At 45.1% G+C, this 18,119-nt stretch overlaps 1 protein-coding gene across 1 annotated transcript; it reads right to left on the bottom strand.

Annotated features, from left to right (window-relative positions):
- Window positions 1-93: 93 nt before the first annotated feature.
- PLIN2 (perilipin 2) lies at window positions 94-17,483 on the bottom strand. The gene is given in 10 exon segments (XM_082695362.1): window positions 94-424; window positions 427-531; window positions 9,596-9,886; window positions 10,747-10,881; window positions 11,712-11,893; window positions 12,714-12,999; window positions 13,791-13,873; window positions 15,846-16,041; window positions 16,132-16,184; window positions 17,337-17,483. Coding segments are annotated over 9 exon segments (1,338 nt in total). The 5' UTR covers window positions 16,162-16,184; window positions 17,337-17,483; the 3' UTR covers window positions 94-394.
- Between the last annotated feature and the right edge of the window lie 636 nt (window positions 17,484-18,119).

Consider the following 18,119-nt stretch of genomic DNA (forward strand, 5'->3'; position numbering starts at 1 on the left):
CTCTCTGTCAAATAAATAGATAGTCTTTAGAAAAAAAAAAAAAAAAGATACCCATCCTGGGAGGCCAAAAATAAAGACAAAAGTGTCAATATATAACTTAAAAAAAATTTAATCACTCTGATTCAACATTATACACAGCACAATTTTTATTATAGGCATATCAGTGATTAAATTTTGAATTACATGAAATGATAATATGCTGCAGAACTAGGTTCTCTTACAAAAGTTTACACCAGTTTCATTACAATTAAGACCAAGTAGCCAAACAGAAAGAAAGAGATTATAACCCACAAGAGGTTAATCCCCAAAGCCTCAGGAATAAACACATGAGCAAGCATGAAGTTTAATGTGACCCAAATTGTGTATTCAGCCAAAGGGAGTATGTTCTTGTTAGTTATTCAATGTTTTGCCCTGAGAGGACTCGGGACCATTGGCATGTGAGTGATCTGATGCATCCTCCTCTTCCAAAGCTATAATATCTGGAATTTCATCAGTCTCAGATGTCAAGTCTATGACCGTGAAATCAAATACCTGAAAAAGAAGAATCTTGGATATTAAAAAAAAACACTAACGAAATGTGCAGTCATGTCCAGGTGAATTCCTGGATACACAACTGCTTGTGAATGGCCCTTACTTTCTCTGTAGACAGGCTTTCTATCAAGGTATTCATGGTCTTATTCCCACAATTCACTCATATTATAAAAGCACTAAGGAAACTTCTCTTTGAAAGGAAACTTCTCTAGGTGGAACTTACTAAATGAAAGTGTTTTTTAAAATACAAAATATCAGGCCTTTCTGGTTATTCTTCTATTAAGTTACTATTCTGTTAAAAACAGTAATGCTCTACTTTTATCGATATAAACCCTTTGGGAAATGTCTAGGAAGTGAGGAAGGAAAAGGTCTTTTAATAGTTGGAAGAGCCATCACAAAGTCCTAGTACTTCACAGAGGAAAGGCTTTCAGGGATAAGTTCTAGGAACTCTTCCTTTACATGCAAATTTGATAAGCTAAGTGATGTTTCCTAGCCAACAGCAGATTAGAAGCAGAAAATTAGTAAGGTCTAATAAATTATGAAAGGCTGGAAGCTTGAAAGCAGAGAAAAAGATTGGCTAATCACCTACCAGAGGCAACATAACTAAAAAACATAACATAAAACATAACAGAAACATAACAAAAATCATCAAAACGCAGAGACGGGGGAGGAAAGAAATGAGTTTAACAGGTACAGAATTTATGCTTGGGATGATAATGTTCTAGAAACGTAAATTAGTAACAATGGCACAACATGGTGAACGTACCCAATGCCATGGAATTGTACCCTTAAGAATGGTTAATTAAAATGGTAAATTTGATGTTGTGTATATTTCACAATTAAGAAATAGTAAAAGAAGAAGGAAAACCAACCATAAGAGGGAATCTTGTTTGTTGTACTTTTCCCTACAAACTCGGGTGCTCAGAGAATCGTCTGGTCTGAGTACAGACTTACACCATTTGTTCCCGAGGCTCTCAGTTTGCCCAAATCTAACTGCATTCTATTTATGAATGCTGACTTTGCAAATATTCAGTGCAACCTGACATCCACAAAATCCAACAATGAGCTTACAAACTCATTCAGAATATTAGCCAGACAAGTCAACTATTGCAACTTTAGCCTTACTAGTTAAAAGATATGCATGACTTAGCGCTCTCTTCTGAACTATCTCTACTAATTGTATGGGGGGGGGGGTGTTAATGTGGTTTGGGTTTTTTTTTTTTAAGATTTTATTTAAAAGAGTGAGTGAGAGAGAGAGCATGAGCTGGGGGGAGGGGAGAAGCAGACTCCCCTGCTGAGCAGGGAACCCTATATGGGGCTCAATCCCCAGACTGGAATCATGATCTGAGCCAAAGGCAGTCACGAACCAACTGAGCCATCCAGGTGCCCCATATTAACTGTATTTTTTTTAACATCCGATATCACTTCCTTTTTTTTTTTTTTTTTTTTTTTTAACAAATACACAAGAGAACAGGAAGCTATGACACAAGAAGATTCAGGCCAAGAAATTTTCTGGGCTCCAAACTGGAGACAAGCTGCAGTTTTCTCCCAAAGGACAGTGCTGGGGAGGGCACCTGGGTGGCTCCATTAGTTAAACTGGCTCAGGTCATGAACCCAGGGTCCTGGGGTGGAGCCCTGAGGCAGGCTCCTTGCTCAGTGGGGAGCCTGCTTCTCTCCCTGCCACGCCCCCTGCTTGTCCACTCTCTCTCTCTGTAATAAATAAAAATCATAAAAGAAAAAAAAAAAAAAGAGGGGTGCCTGGGTGGTTCAGTCAATGAGCGTCTGCCTTCAGCTCAGCTCATGATCCCCGGTCCTGGGATCCTGCTCGATGGGAAGACTACTCCTCCCTCTTCCACTCGGCCTGCTTGTGTTCCCGCTCTTGCTATGTCTCTCTGTCAAATAAATAAAATCTTTGAAAAAAGTTTTTAAAAAAGAAGAGTGCTAGAACAAGCACAACAACAAATACTTGCCCTTTGACATCAATAGACATCAATCTAAACCCCACCCTTCTATCTTTTCAAACTGTTTCCTCACCTCTCCCATGAGGAAAACACCTAATTCATGGGTTGCATATGAAGAATGAAGGTAGAATGAGCCTAACTTGTAAAGGGGGCCTAATAAACAGTAGCTTTTATTTTCATTAGTTCCTTAAAGACCAACACACACACACACACTACCTCCAAAGTCACCTACAGGCTAAATAATTGTTGGCCTAAAGCAGAATTCTTTGCAAAAGGTTGATTATCTCACTCTCAGAATTTTAGAGGAAAAAGTTTAGAGTGCTGCTGTAAAAAATAATAGTAATTTAAAATGTGCCTCTAGTACCTGAGATGCTTTAGAAGAGCCATACAATTCCTCCTCCATAAATCCAGAATGACCCAGAGTGTCTAATTTCCATTAAATTCCTGGCTATCAGCAAAACCTACTTGGGGGCTGTGAATAAAATAGAGTGTGGGGCAACCAAGAGGTAGTCACAGTCCATCAGGTTTCCACAGTGAGTTTACAGTAAAATGTTACAGTTGTGCCTGATCATCTACAGGTGAAAATCTATAAGGTTTTTACAAATGTGGCACAAGAGAAATCATTTCATACACCTATAAAATGAACCCGTTTTTCACTGACAAGAACAAGTGTAGTCTAGACCACTGATGGAGTGTAAATATTCTCTTGCAGAGAACACCCCTCAGGGTTAGAGGCCAAACTCAGAAACAGATAGACTACAAAATTACTGAAAGGACAGGAAGCTAGCAACACATTCTTTCCAAGGAAACCAAATGACCATGCTAGGATTTCTGTGACCCTGTATACCTTTTTTGTTTTTTTAAAGATTTTATCTATTTGAGAGAAAGACAGTGAGAGGACAGAAGGTCAGAGGGAGAAGCTGACTCCCCATGGAGCTGGGAGCCAGATGCAGGACTGGATCCTGCGACTCAAGGATCATGACCTGAGCCAAAGGCAGTTGCTTAACCAGCTGAGCCACCCAGGCGCCCAGCTCTGCGTACCTTTGTGCAGGTTGCTCAGCATATGACCTTAGGGAGGGGCACCTTTCTCATCTCACTTCTTGGAGTCCCGTATTTACTATGACAACTTTCCAGAAGGTGGCGCTACACATACGGAGACTAGGGGCCATTATCCTATTTGCCTAAAGGTGGCCTACTGGTGGCCTGAGGCCTTGGATAGATGAGACTGTTCCAGAAATAAAAATACTGGGGGACTTGGGTGACTCAGTCAGTTAAATGTCCAACTCTTGGTTTCGGCTCAAGTCACGATTTCAGGGTCGTGATTTGGAGCCTGGGGTCAGCTTGGCGCTCAGCAGGGAGTCTGTTACAGATTCTAGCTCTCCCTCTCCCCACCCTGTGCATGTGCTCTCTCTCTAAATCTATTACCATTCAAAATAGATTTGCCTGTGTGGCCTGTTGATGTGCTTGCAAGCTGGAGAGCTGGGAGTGCCTTGGTTCTGCTTTATTTGAACAGTATGGTATAGCGGGTACTACCTCCGGGTGCACATCCCCTTCCCTGCTGTAGAACACCCTCTCGAACCCCAATGATTTCTCTTTAGCTAAGTTTGTGGAAGTGGCTAGAACTCTCAGCGTAGGAAATCATCCCAACAAAATTAAAGTGAACCTAGTCACTGTTAGCTCCTGTGTATTCATCTGAGCAGGTAAGCCAAAAGTATGTCTTAGGACACTTCAGAACCCAGACTGAAGGTCTTATTTGGAGAGGACTACAGGTAACCCTAGTCCTATTTTTGTCAAAGGTTAAAGTAATTTGTTTCTGGGGCACGTGGGTGACTCAGTGGGTTGAGGCCTCTGTCTTCAGTTCAGGTTGTGATCCCTGGGACTGAGCCCCACATTGGGCTCTCTGCTCAGCGGGGAGTTTGCTTCCCCACCCCCACCCCCGCCTGCCTCTCTATCTGCTTGTGATCTCTGTCAAATAAATTTAAAAATCTTTTTAAAAAATTAATTTGTTTCCTCTTTCCTTTGCTTCCCAGAGAGTAGTCCGTAGGTCACCTGCAGCAGAAATCACTAGAGATGATGCTCTTTTTTTTTTTTAAGGGATGCTTTTAGATTGGTTTTTTTAATTATTTTTTTTAAGATTTTATTTATTTATTTGACAGACAGAGATCACAAGCAGGCAGAGAGGCAGGCAGAGAGAGGAAGAAGCAGGCTCCCTGCTGAGCAGAGTGTCCGATGCGGGGCTCGATCCCAGGACCCTGAGATCATGACCTGAGCCAAAGGCAGCGGCTTAACCCACTGAGCCACCCAGGTGCCCCTAACATTTTTTTGAAGCAATGATTTTAAAAAGTGCAGGTGCCTGGTACTATCACCAAGACCTAGTAAACAGAATCTCTAGATGTGGAACCCAGGAATCTGCATTTTATCAATCTTTACAGTTGATAATCCCTGGCATAGAGAGAGGACAGGAGAATGCTCCCTGATGATGTTATTCCTGTGCTCCAGTTTTCCTGTGCTCCAGCCAGCGTAAACGAAACATCTACTCTTTATAATGCTAAGTGGGTTTTTTTTATTTTATTTATTTGAGAAAGAGAGCAAGAGAGCATGAGAGGGGAGAAGGTCAGAGAGAGAAGCAGACTCCCCATAGAGGTGGGAGTCCAGTGTGGAACTTGATGCTGGAATTGATCTGGGATCACAACCTGAGCCAAAGGCAGTCGCTCAACCAGCTGAGCCACCCAGGTGCCCAATGCTAAGTTTTCTTTAAGCCGTTGGCTTCACCAAGTGTTGGTGAAGGTGTGGAGAAGTCGGGACCCCCATAGCTTGCTGGCAGGCACGTAAGATGCAGCAAACAGTGTGAACAGTCTGGCAGTTCAGTTAGACACAGTGACTACATGACCCCCTCCCAATGCCACTCTCACGCATACACCCAACAGAAATGAAAGCAGAATGTAACTGTTTCTCCATCATTATCTACATGGAAATACCAGTTAGTCTCTTCATTACTTTTGTAAAGTGTCAGTTAACAACACTGTTCCCTACTTTCCTCACTTTAATTTCTAGAAGACATCAAAACTCCCCCACCACCCCCAGCAGGAAATATCCCCTAAGTTAGCATTCTCTTTTGCTTTGGCCAATAAAACTTAAAACCCAAATTGTTGCCCTGCCATTCCTGTACTGCTTTGATATTCTGCAGGTTAATTTTTTAATAGTGAAGGTAGGGAGGGGCGCCTGGGTGGCTCAGTGGGTTAAAGCCTCTGCCTTCGGCTCCGGTCATGATCCCAGGGTCTTGGGCTCCAGCCCCGAGATGGGCTCTCTGCTCAGCAGGGAGCCTGCTTCCTCCTCCCTCTCTCTCTGCCTGCCTCTCTGCCTACTTGTGATCTCTGTCTGTCAGATAAATAAAAAATCTTAAAAAAAAAAAAAAAAGGTAGGGAATTTTTCAATTAGCAGATTGGGGCCAGAGGGAGGGACAAGTAGTGTTCTACCCCAGGTATTACTTGAACAGTCATCAATAAGCTTCCCCTAAGACGATAAATACCTTTTGGGATGTTTCTGGTCTTTCCATTCTCATCACAGTTCATGCCTTCTATTACAAACTCAAACAGTGAATTAAATAATTTTTTAATGCAACTATATATATAGAAAAATGCAGCTATCTACACCTCACTAGACCATCATCCATGCAGACCTCAGTGTGAGGTCACTCCTGGAGCTCACCCAGTCCCAACTCCGTAAGAGCCCAGGAGACCAGACTGGCAAAGGACCCTCCATGCCATACCCCCACATCTACTCTCCCAGGCATCATTTACACTTCATTTCTTGAAAGATTTATGCACAAGTATCTATCCTGCTTTGTATTCCTCCCTCCCTCACCAGCCACCTCCATGAGCTAAATGGTTTTCTGAAAGGAGTAGCTCTAGCGACCCCCAGGTGGCTCAGTTGGTTAAGCATCTGCCTTAAGGCTCAGTTCATGATCCCAGGGTCCTGGGGATCAAGCCCCCCCTCAGACCCCTTGCTCAGTAGGGTGCCTGCTTCTCACTCTCCCTGTGTCCCCTGCTATCTCAAATAAGTGAATCTTTAAAAAAGGAAAAGCTCAAATAGACCAAATTTCAGTTTTTCCTTTTTCACTTCATTAGCTCTTTAGTATCTGTAATGCCTTATCAAAGTGGATATATCTCCCTAATCACCTGGTAATATGTGCTTACACTGGACTAGCAAGGTAAAGACACTGAATGTCACTGCCCCACAGGTGGTGTCCCCATGCTTCTAGTGCAGAACAGAAAATGATTCCCCATCCTCAAACATTTCACTTTCCTCTGTGAGAGCATCAGTAATTCTACATTACAGATGAGAAAGCTAAGTCTGAGGGATTAATGGCTAGTATGCCATGTTCCTTTGATCTTTACCCAGAACTAAGCAGTCTGTCTTATTATATGCAAAGGAGAAAACATCTTTGAACACTCAAGCATGCCATGCCAGCCTTCATGCAGCCAAATGTTTAAACCTTCCAATTACTGTGCTTACTCAGCTTTTCCTCCCAAGAACTGTCCTCCTTGGGGAAAAGTCTGTTAAACCAAAACTGCCCATTTAAAAGAAAAAGCTCTAAGAAGCCAGATCACGATTTGAGACATGTTGAGAACAGAATGGAATGCACATAGGCACAGACTCACGACCCAAGGACAGACAGAACTACAAGCGTACAGAGCACGTGGCAAAAAATGAGGGCTAGTGGTGTTCCTCTGGAAGCTAAGAATAGTCTTTACATTGTCTGCCTCATAAAGGTTTGAGAACAGTCCCAATTTCTATAGCAATTCAGTTGGCACTACAACTTTTATGATGGGGAAACAGATGTTTGTTCAGGATTAAGAAAGTATGTGTAGTCTAGGGCATGTAATTTTCAACCATTTAGAATAAACCACAAGATAGGAGCCTTGGAGTTTTGAGGCAGAGGGGCAAGGTCATGGTCCACTTAGATTATGAAAAAAAAACAAAAAACAAAACAAAACAAAACAAAAACCCTGTAAGTCCTAGTAAAAGAAGTGTTTGGTAGACAGTTGCTCTAGAAAATGCCAGTTACTGGGGACAGATGGGCGTGTGGATGGACAGATTCCATTCTGGAAGCCCATGAACCGTGGCCTTGAAACAAAGTCCTGGAACTTTCACCACCTTCCTGGAAACAAAGTCGCCTCTCAACTTCAAGAAGCCTCTCAGGGAGTCCCTCTCTTCCAATTCATTTGATTCCTGGAGTTACCTCAAGGGGAAAATTCTTTTGTAACTTTGTAAGCTTTTGTAACTTTTGTAAGCTTTGATGGGTCTTACATCAAAGGTGCATGTAGTTATATGCTGCCTCTTTGTTTTCTTGGGGAGAAGGGGGGGGAGTGGGGGTGGGCAGGGTAGAAAAGGGAGACAAATCCTAAGACTTCAGTTCTGAAGAGCAGCCTTGCTAACCTTATTGTAGAGGGAACACACAGAAGCACGTTGCTGTGTTTCACCATTTGCGAACTATTTCTCTAACAGTTCAGCATACTGCAGCTTTGTTGTTAAGGAGATTCGTGAGATTCCCTCCCAACTGACCAACATTGAGGGGCTCCAAGTCTGAACACCTAGGAAGTGAGCAGCTTTCCTGCTGAGGGTCTAAAGTCTGACTACTCCCATCTGGTCTTCCAACAGTATCTCACCAACTAGTGTGAGTGACTTTCTCCCAAAATGAGGACACAGCCAAGTCCAGGCCTGCTGAGAATGACACTGACCAGTCTCATAGTTCAGGGCTCACAGTTTTTAACAGCCCTTTAGCAAAAAATGCCTGCCTTTATATAGGAAACTGATGCAGAGTGTCACTCACTCGCTTCCTTTCAACTTTTGATTCCTTTTCAGCAGGGCAGGCAGCAATGAGCAGCCTTGTACTGGCTTAAAACCCCCTCTCCCAAGGTTGAGTAAATGGGGAGATAAATAGGGCGCCTGGATGGCTCAGTCAGTTAACTGTCTACCTTTGGCTCAGGTCAGGGTCCCAGGACTGAGTCCTGAGGCTGGCTCCCTGCTCAGTGCGGAGTCTGCTCTCTCTCAAGTAAAATCCTTCAAGTTTAAAAAAAAAATGTGGGGAGATAAAGGCAGTAATTGTCCCCTCGTAAACATTCCTGTATACACATTAGCTTTATTTTGTTGAAAACCTGTCATCAGGAGCCTGGGTGAGCGTCTGCCTTCAGCTCTGTTGGTGATCCCCTCTCTTGAGATCAAGCCATTCCGACTTCCTCAGCAGGGACCCTGCTTCTCCCTCTCCCTGCTGCTCCTCCTGCTTGTGCTTGCTCTCCCTCCCTCTCTTGGTCCAATGAATGAAGGAAATCTAAATAAATGAAATCTTAAAACAATCTTCTACCAAAGACTCCATTCCTAGCACTAGCCTTCCAATGTTACTGCGCTAGCCAATTCCTTGGGGGGCTGACTGGAACTAATGTACGTGTGTTAATAACCTGGTCATGCAGGCCAAGCAGCTCTAGGAAAGCAACACACAAAAGCACATGGAACACACAACATAAAATTGATCTGTTCTGCAGTGAATTTTATTGAATACATAGGGTGCCTTCCTTCATAGGGGGGGGGGGGGAGATTGTACAGGCATGTTTTGTGAGACAAACCAGTGAGAAGCAGCCTATTCAGATCAGACCACAAAGCAGACACTAGCCCACAGCACAGCCCAGGGGAAGGTACTTTTATTCAATACAAACAGCAAAAATGGTAACAATGAATGAGACCATAAATTCATGGAAACTTTCTGGGAGTCCTGGAGAGACTCTGACCAACCTAGCCTTCTTTTCTTACCAGCCAGGTAAACAACAGAACTCATCTAATGCCAAACATTTTAAGGCTCTGACTCCAGTTAGAAGTGATTACAACTGAGGACCTTTTCTCTAGCTAAATGCTTCCCCAACTCAAAGGTGTCTAGCAGGTTAATGGCAACATCAAGTCTCTGGCAGGCTGCACCCGTCCTAGTGACAAGGACAGCTCTAAGCTGCTCTGTGCTGAGGCTGCTGGGCCTCCTGACTGCTCATGTCCTTCGGTGCACCTCGGTCCTGAGCACTCTGAGACTCGGTCAGCTGAGGATAAAAGGGACCTACCAGCCAGTTGAGAGGTGTGTTGTTAACAAGATAATCCATCACGTCATCTAAAGACTCCTTCATTTTCTGCAGCTGCCCCTTGCTGGAAGTGAGGAGGCTGTCAGATACTTCCTTAAAAGAGGCAGCACTGCGGAAGCCTGAGTAGATATCACCAGCCATGACCCCCAGGTGACTGGCCTGGTCTTGGATGTTCTGTGGTAACCCCTGGACACTGGACAGCAGGGTGTGGCACGTGGTCTGGAGCTGCTGCGTCAGGCTGCGGGCAATAGCCAGAGTCCGTGACTCAATGTGCTGAAAATACAACAGTTGACAAATTAGCAGGGGCTCCAACAATGCTATTTAATCCATCAGTTCAATTACAGTAAACGGGTTTTGTGTCCACATATACGTGGATTCTTTGACTTTATTTTTTAAGAGTATATTTATTTATTTGACAGAGATCAGAAGCAAGCAGAGAGGCAGGCAGAGAGAGAGAGGAGGAAGCAGGTTCCCCACTGAGCAGAGAGCCGATGCAGAACTTGACCCCAGGACCCTGAGGTCATGACCTGAGCCGAAGGCAGAGGGCTTAACCCAGTGAGCCACCCATTTGCCCAATTCTTTGACTTTTAAAAGCCCACATAAGATCCCTGAGTAGAGCAGTGTTATGCACTTTTCAGAGATATGCATACAAGCTGCTGCAACCCAAAGAACCACCTCCTAGGACCACAGTGTGCTACTGCTACATCCGGAACATTAGTGCCCTTTCACCTAGTTTATGCACCCAGGAGATCCCAGCTTAGCATGGAGCTCTTCCAGCAAGCCCTGACTCACCCATCCTTACTCTAAGGCTGAGTTAGGCTCCTTTCATCTGTGTTCACTAGCATCTTGTTTGTGTCATCAAAAGCAGTACAAATATTTGTATCCCCCACTAGTCTGGTCTGTACCCAGTAGGAGGGGGAGTCCCATGTTTCCCACAGAAATACTACTTTCTGTTACGGATAATTTATGTGTCTGTAGATTATTCAAGTTACTGCACATTTTAGTATTTTGTTACTTAACCTAGGTACATAGTCATGTTCAAACTTCTGACAGGATCTTCTGAGAATGATGGGAAAACGAGAATGAAAAATTGAGTAAGAACATCCTCAGAAACTGCAGGGGAGATGTCTTACCTCAGCACAGTGGGACTCATCTGTATCATCATAGCCAATGCTTCTCTTCCACTCCACCCAAGAGAGATAGAACTTATCCTGAGCACCTTGAATTTTCTGGTTGGCACTATGCACATTCTTCCTGGCAAATTCAATCTAGAACACATTGAAATAACACGAAGGAACAAACCAGTCATTCAGATTAGCCTGTTGTTCTCAGGTCTATGGTATCAATCAGGTAATATAAAAATATTTCCATGAGAGTTTAAGGAGAGATCCCTACTATTAATTTTACTGGTTTTTTTTGTAAATCAGGTCAGGTAATCGTAGTTCTTTACTGCCTGTTTCACTACTAAACCACAGTCTCCAATTTATCTCCAGTTTAGCAGACGGAAAGCAACTCAAATTTAGTACATATATTCACAGAAGATAAACTCACTGAAGGAAAAGGAATTAAAACCTCCTCTTCCCTGTTGCCAGCTACCTCTTTCCCCTTCCAAGAAAGGGCAGGACATACGATTCTGTAATTTGGCAACTTTCAAAGGCTACACAATAATAGCTCCTTTATGATGTAGCAATTTAGTTTCCTATAACTTGACAGGCCTTGCTTATACGTTTTTGCAACTCGAAACTACTGCAAGTATCTACAGGATACACTTCCAAAAATGAAACTGCTCAAGGCATAGATGTACTTACCCAGACAGTCCCTATATCCCCCAGAAGTACACGCGAGTACATGCATAACTCCTTCCGTTCCCTACTTCATTACCCACAGCATCAAGCTTTGCCAGTGTGAGAGGCCAAGAGAACATTGCTTCCTAGAGTTCAGCTATCTATACCTGCTTTTCTGTGAGTATCCTCTTTGCCCATTTTACTCTTGGATTTTTCATTAAGATTAAAATTCTTAGATTTCATGACTGCATCTACTCTCATTTGTTGAAATAACTCAACTCACCTTGGCTACCTTTAAATGATATCTTACTCACCAGATTCACAGTGGAATGGAGCTGAGAAATGGTCTCTTGGCTTTTTTGCTTGGCTTCTTGAACCCTGCTGAGCGCCTGCTGGTAGGCACGTGACCGGAGCTTGGTAGACAGGGATCCCAATCGTACGTAGTAACTTGGCTTCTGTACTTTATCAAACCCTTCAACTTTTTTTGCTTCTTCTTCTGAAATCAGAAAAAAGGGGGGGGGGCATAAGGGGTCACAGCTAGTGATGAGGCCTGGCCTCTAATCTGGATCTTACCTGGTCCATTCTACCCACCCACCTAGGAATTACGCTCTTATTTCTCCAAGACAGCTCCTGCCTGCTGCTGGGCTTAACTACCCAACACATTAAGTTATCACTGCATCCTGCATTTTCATCTAACACATCTCAATCCATTCAAGTCAGCTTCTCGGACAACATCGTATTTGGCACTGAATGCGTAACGATTGTATAAAGCAGACCATTAAAGACAATCCACTTACAGAAAATTTCTCTAGGGTAATTTCTCTCCAGAGTTTCCAAACTTACTATGTGGTATTCAGCGTGAAACTTAAGCCTACTTTAGGAGAAAAGTCTACAGACACACCTTATCGTTTGCCTGGGAAAGAAAAGGTAGATGGGACTACAAACAGGCAAAAAGGGTCTTCTGGCATGACAAAAATGCAGCACCACTGGGCTGTGGTGATGGCTGGGCACTCTAACTCAGACTCACACAGGTGACTTCTATGGCATATGAAGCAGATCTCAATGGAGCCGTTTTAAAAGACTGCTTTTAAGATATAAACCATTAGTTCAAGACAAAAATCCAATTACCTAGTTCCTTACAAAAAAAAAAAAATCTTACTTATTTAAGAGAGCAAAAGTGACAGATCAGAGGCAGAGGGAGCAGACTTGTCACTGAGCAGAGAACCCGATGCAGGGTCCCAGGACCCCGAGATCATGACCTGAGCCGAAGACAGACGCTTAACCAACCGAGCCACCCAGGCGCCCTAACCAATTACCTAGTTCTTTCTCCGTGAGAGGGAGGTACTGGTCCACCAGCAACTCAGATTTGGTGAGCGCATTCTCTACTCCATTGTTCACCAGATGCATCATCCGACTTCCCAAGACTGTGTTAATGCTGCCACTGACCACAGACTTGGTCTTCTCCACACTGCCCGTCACCGCTCCTTTGGTCTTGTCTATCACCGCGGTGACAGTGCTGGCCATGGAATCCTTGGCCCCCGTCACCGTAGTTGTCACAGCATCTTTTGCCCCCGTCACAGCGCCCCGGGCACTGGCAACCACCTATAAATAGAGAACACACCACTGGGCTGAGGAGCAGCACAGCCATAAACACCAACTACGCAGCCTCACTGAAATGCTGAAGGAGAAATCTGGCCCTTTCACTTCCAGCATTAGGTGTGAGGCAAGTCACTTAGAGTTGGTTAAGCCTCCATTTCCTCATCAGCTCTATCTCCCCTACCTACCACTGCCACCATTCAAGGGTTGCTGGAGGAGCTATTGTGGTAAAATGATGTAAAATTTGTCACAAAGTATTTTTTTAAACTCGATGAATGTGTTCTAAGGCACAAAGAGTACTACAGAGAAGAAAGGGCACTTTCCATGTTGACATACTTATAGGGAAAGCAGCTCATGCATGGCTGTGGGCAGAGAGGTACGGCACGTGCCCACCTGGCCTGATGCACAGGGCCCCAGGAGGCCCACACAGGGGCAGAGCAGTCATTCTCCATCCTACTGGATACCAAGTAAGAAAAGGTTCTGAACACCACACCCGCATTTATCTAACACCACATGGGGACCAGTTTCTTGTGAGAGCAGTACCATCCAGAGGCAAAACCACAAATAAAGATCAAACTAAAAGCATTCTAGTCCAAAAGTGGCTAGCTCATCTCTGCTTCTTAGTGGTAACCTGACAGTAATTCAGCAAGGAAGGGAGTGGCCTTTCAAAAACACATTCAGGAGAAGAGAGTATCTTTTGTTTATGATACGCACAGCCTGCTCAACAGCTCAACAGACAGAACACGGAGATGAAGACATACAAGGCAGCAAGCCTCAGTACTCCCCACCAAGCTCACCTGGTTTGTTGGCTGATTCAGAATAGGCAGTTTCTCCTCAATCCGGTCTAGCCCCTTACACGCATAGGTGTTGGCAACCGCAACTAGAAGAATTGCAAATGGGGAAAATGTTAAGTGCAGTTAAGAATGAATAAATACTACAGTGTACCTTGAAACTTGGGCCTTATTATAAAAAAATGGCAAAACTGTTGATCCTCATTTCTATCGATGCACTGCCTAGTGTCTAGCTCAACAGCAGGCTGCTGCCAACTCTTTTCTACAGACAGGGAAATACGGGGGTGGAAGGAAGCAGCAGGCAGAGGCGGCAGCATGCCAGGTTAAGAAGCTGGCTAAGAAGCTTCTTCCTCATCAACTGGTATCTAAGGATTAGTTAATGCCAAGGGAAGCCAGGCTTCACCGGAACCATCATTCCAGGAGTGAAGTAACTGAAATTCCCAAAATGAGCATTCCCATTCCATTTTAATTCCCACTTACACTTTCCAAAAGTGGCGGCATATTCCGGTTTGTCACCAGCCAACAGTATGCAAACAGCACACCCTGGATCTGGCCAGCAAGGCCCAGTTTTAAATCTAAGCTTCCCTTCCAGTAATGACCCATGCACTAGTAAGTTCATCTGCGAAGGAGCAGAGTTTGGAAAACCAGGCTCTAAAGCTTCCTTATAGTCCCAAAAGTCCATGATCCAACCATTTAGAAGAATGATTTAAACCTTTACTCAAGCAGTTAAAAAAATAATCTCAAAAAGAAATTTTTTTAAAAAGCTGGTAATAGGGGCACCTGGGTGGCTCAGTGGTTTAAAGCCTCTGCCTTCGGCTCAGGTCATGATCCAAGGGACCTGGGATCGAGCCCCCCATTGGGCTCTCTGCTCAGCAGAAAGCCTGCTTCCTCCTCTCTCTCTGCCTCTCTGCCTACTTGTGATTATCTGTCAAATAAATAAATAACCTTTTAAAAAAGGGCGGTTAGAAATGGACTCTTCATACACTACTGGGTAGACTGTAAAATGGAGCAGGGGCTTTGCACAACAGTCTGGTAGCTCCTCAAAAGCTTTACACAGTATTAGAGGACTCAGCAGTCCCACTCCTAGGTATACAGAATACGTAATTTGTTGTCATTAAGTTCATTCACAATACGTGTAATTATCACCCTATTATTTCCAGAACTTTTTCATCATCCTAAACAGAAACTGGTATGAGCTTCCTTTAAGTGATGGGAAAGGTTCTAAAATCGATTGCAAAGATACTTACACACCTCTATGAATAAAATAAAAAAAAACACTTCATTGTATACTTCAAGTGGGTGAATTGCTTATGTTAATTGCAGCTGAAAGATATTACTTTTTTTTAAAGATTTTATTTATTTATTTGAGAGAGAGACAGTCAGAGACCATGAGCGAGGAGAAGATCAGAGGGAGAAGCAGACTCCCCATGGAGCTGTGAGCCTGATGTGGGATTGGATCCTGGGACTCCGGGATCATGACCTGAGCCGAAGGCAGTCATCCAACCAACTGAGCCACCCAGGCATCCCTGAAAGATATTACTTTTTAAAACAGTTCATGAAGTCCTTTATTTCAGTTCACCCACTAGCTCCTCTTGTGATCTCAGCTGTCAGTACAGAGGCATCTCTAGGTAACTGTTTCGCTCTCCTGATGGTCTATTGTTATGAGGCAGGTCTTCCAGAACAATGAGGGCCATGTGGCAGTTTCTAAGGAAAGGCAGCAAGTGCCTGGGTAAAGGCTAAGTATTCCCTGACCTTGCCTGTGTGTGCTATGAGTGTTAAGGCTGGCATTCACATATTCCAGCCAGTTCCAGGCTCACCCCTGCCCCATCCCTTGGGACTGAATTTTTTTTTTTAAGATTTTATTTATTTGACAGACAGAGATCGCAAGTAGGCAGAGAGAAAAGAGAAGCAGGCTCCCTGCTGAGCAGAGAGCCTGATCTGGGGCTCGATCCCAGGACCCTGAGATCATGACCTGAGCCAAAGACAGAGGCTTTAATCCACTGAGCCACCCAGACGCCCCTCCCTTGGGACTGAATCTTGAAGGAAGAAATCAGAACTCACTTTGTGGTTCCAGCTTCTGGATGAAGGGCAAAGCACTCGTCACAGCCACGGAAGTGATGGTCTTCACACCCTTCTCTGCCATCTCACACACAGACTTCAAGCACGGATACTGATCCTTTGTACTGATATAAGCCGAGGAGACAAGGTCATACGTGGAGCTCACCAAGGGTAGGTTGACTACCCGAGTCACCACATTCTGCAACCAAGTGGAGGGACGTGTTAGTGTTAATGCCTTCAAAACACCCGGGGGAGGGAAAGGGATCAGGACACTATTTAAAATTCATACCGGTTGGGTATCAACTGCAACAGATGCCATTTTTCTTCTCAGAGAAACAGGATCTGTGGGAAAGACACTGCTTTCAGGACACCAGGACAAGAATCTCTCAAATTCATTCCCAAGTAAAAGCGAATCTCAAGAAGAGATAAAAATTCAAGCTGAGGTTGTCTTCTGCACTTCTCCCCACTCTCTAGCTCTCAGCTCTCCCCCTGGGCAAACCCGTTCTAAGACCCACTTTCAGACATTATGTGTAAAGTTCCAAGAGAAGAGAGGATCTGCAGGGAATAAAAGCAAAGACCCTGCACCGTTGATATGTTGGTCTTGTTTATTCACCAGGATACTAGAAATGCCTTTCGAAGAGACTCATCTGTTCACAAACACATTGGAACCAAGTTAAACCCCGTATTAAAACCAGAGAGAGAGGTGCCTGGGGGACTCAGTGAGTAGAGCGGGTGACTCTTGATCTGGAGGTTGTGAGTTCAAGCCCCACGCTGGGTGCATACATTACTTAAAAAGAGAGCTTTCAAGTACAAGACATCTTTGGCGGTCAAAACTATCAAGGCTCTGGGGGGATTTATTCCTTCCTTGGGAAGGACTGCATTTAGTCTAGGAGAAATTAAGCACAAGAGCTCTGAAGAAACACTCCAGGAGGCTCCTCCACGTTAACTGTGCCTCCAATGACCCGTATACACCCACATGAAACCGCCTCACTGCTAAGCAGCGGAGTGGGGAAAAACCCTGCACAGCCCGGGGGCCGCCGCCCGGTCAAAGCTAGACAGTTCACGCTCCGCCCGCGCCGAGGGTCCCAGCGCTACAGGAAATGAGTAAGAGCCCTTCTTAGGGCGCAAGTCAGGCGCCAGTGCCCACAGCCTCGCTATCGCTACTACCTAAAGAAATTCTGCTGAAGCAGATCTGCTAGCCCATTTCCTTTTCTGTAACGGACTTGCGGGACAAATGGAAACCGTTACCGCGCGACCAAGCCCAGAAGCTACACCCGCACTGCAGCTGCGAGCGAAGAGACTCGAAGGACAAAAGCCAAGAGGGAAAACGCAGGCCCAGGAGACCGCCCCTTCCCGACCCCGACCCCGACCCGGAAACCGCCCCGAGGCGGCAAGGCGGGCTGGCTCCGGGACCACCGCACCCCGTCCCAGCCTACAGCCCCGCGGGGTCCCCGCGCCAGTGCGCGGCGCACGGAACGGGGTGCGCGCACCTACCGACCCACTGCAGCGGAGAGCTCACGACCCTGCGAGTCCCGCGTGGCGTGCGAAGTGGGGGCGCGGGCGACCGGCCTGTATTATACCCACCCGCCCCGCCCCTCCGCGCCTCAGCCGCACGTGATCCGCGGCCCAGGACGCGGAACTGCCCCAGGCCCCGCCCGGAGTGGGCGCCCTGCTGGGGGAGGGGGGGCGGGGAGGCTGGTGGCTGCGGAGTCGCGCGCCCCAATGGGCAGTAACCTGTTGATTCCCGTCAGTCCTCAAAATAGGACACTCTTTTAAAAACGCAAACCCTGGCTCCTAGGCTTATTTTTAGCAAGTAAATCACTTCTGAAGTTTGGTGAAATTCTAACCCGATGACGGACCCGTGGAGACTGTTTTATGGTTCTGTGTTTTTAAAGTCAGTTTTTCAAATGTATTTCTCATTTAAAGCTGAGTCACAGTTTCCAAAAAGGGCCTTGAAATACCGTCGGTTGGCCCCCTTCTTTTTCTCTGAGCCACACGCAAGACCTAAGCACTCCAGAATGATAGCGGTCTGTGCTGACAATGCAAGATGGTCTTTTTTCTTTCTTTCTTTCTTTTTTAATTGTAGGTTATGCCTTTTTAAAGATAGTTAGGAAGTTAAGTCGCCAACATTTGAGTTCCAGGCTTTTTGCCTTTAAAATGCAGGGACTTGGGGCGCCTGGGTGGCTCAGTGGGTTAAAGCCTCTGCCTGCAGCTCGGGTCATGATCTCAGGGTCCTGGGATCAAGCCCCGCATCGGGCTCTCTGCTTAGCAGGGAAC

The sequence above is a fragment of the Mustela nivalis genome, assembly GCF_964662115.1.
Source record: "Mustela nivalis genome assembly, chromosome: 13".
NCBI classification, from domain to species: domain Eukaryota; kingdom Metazoa; phylum Chordata; class Mammalia; order Carnivora; family Mustelidae; genus Mustela; species Mustela nivalis.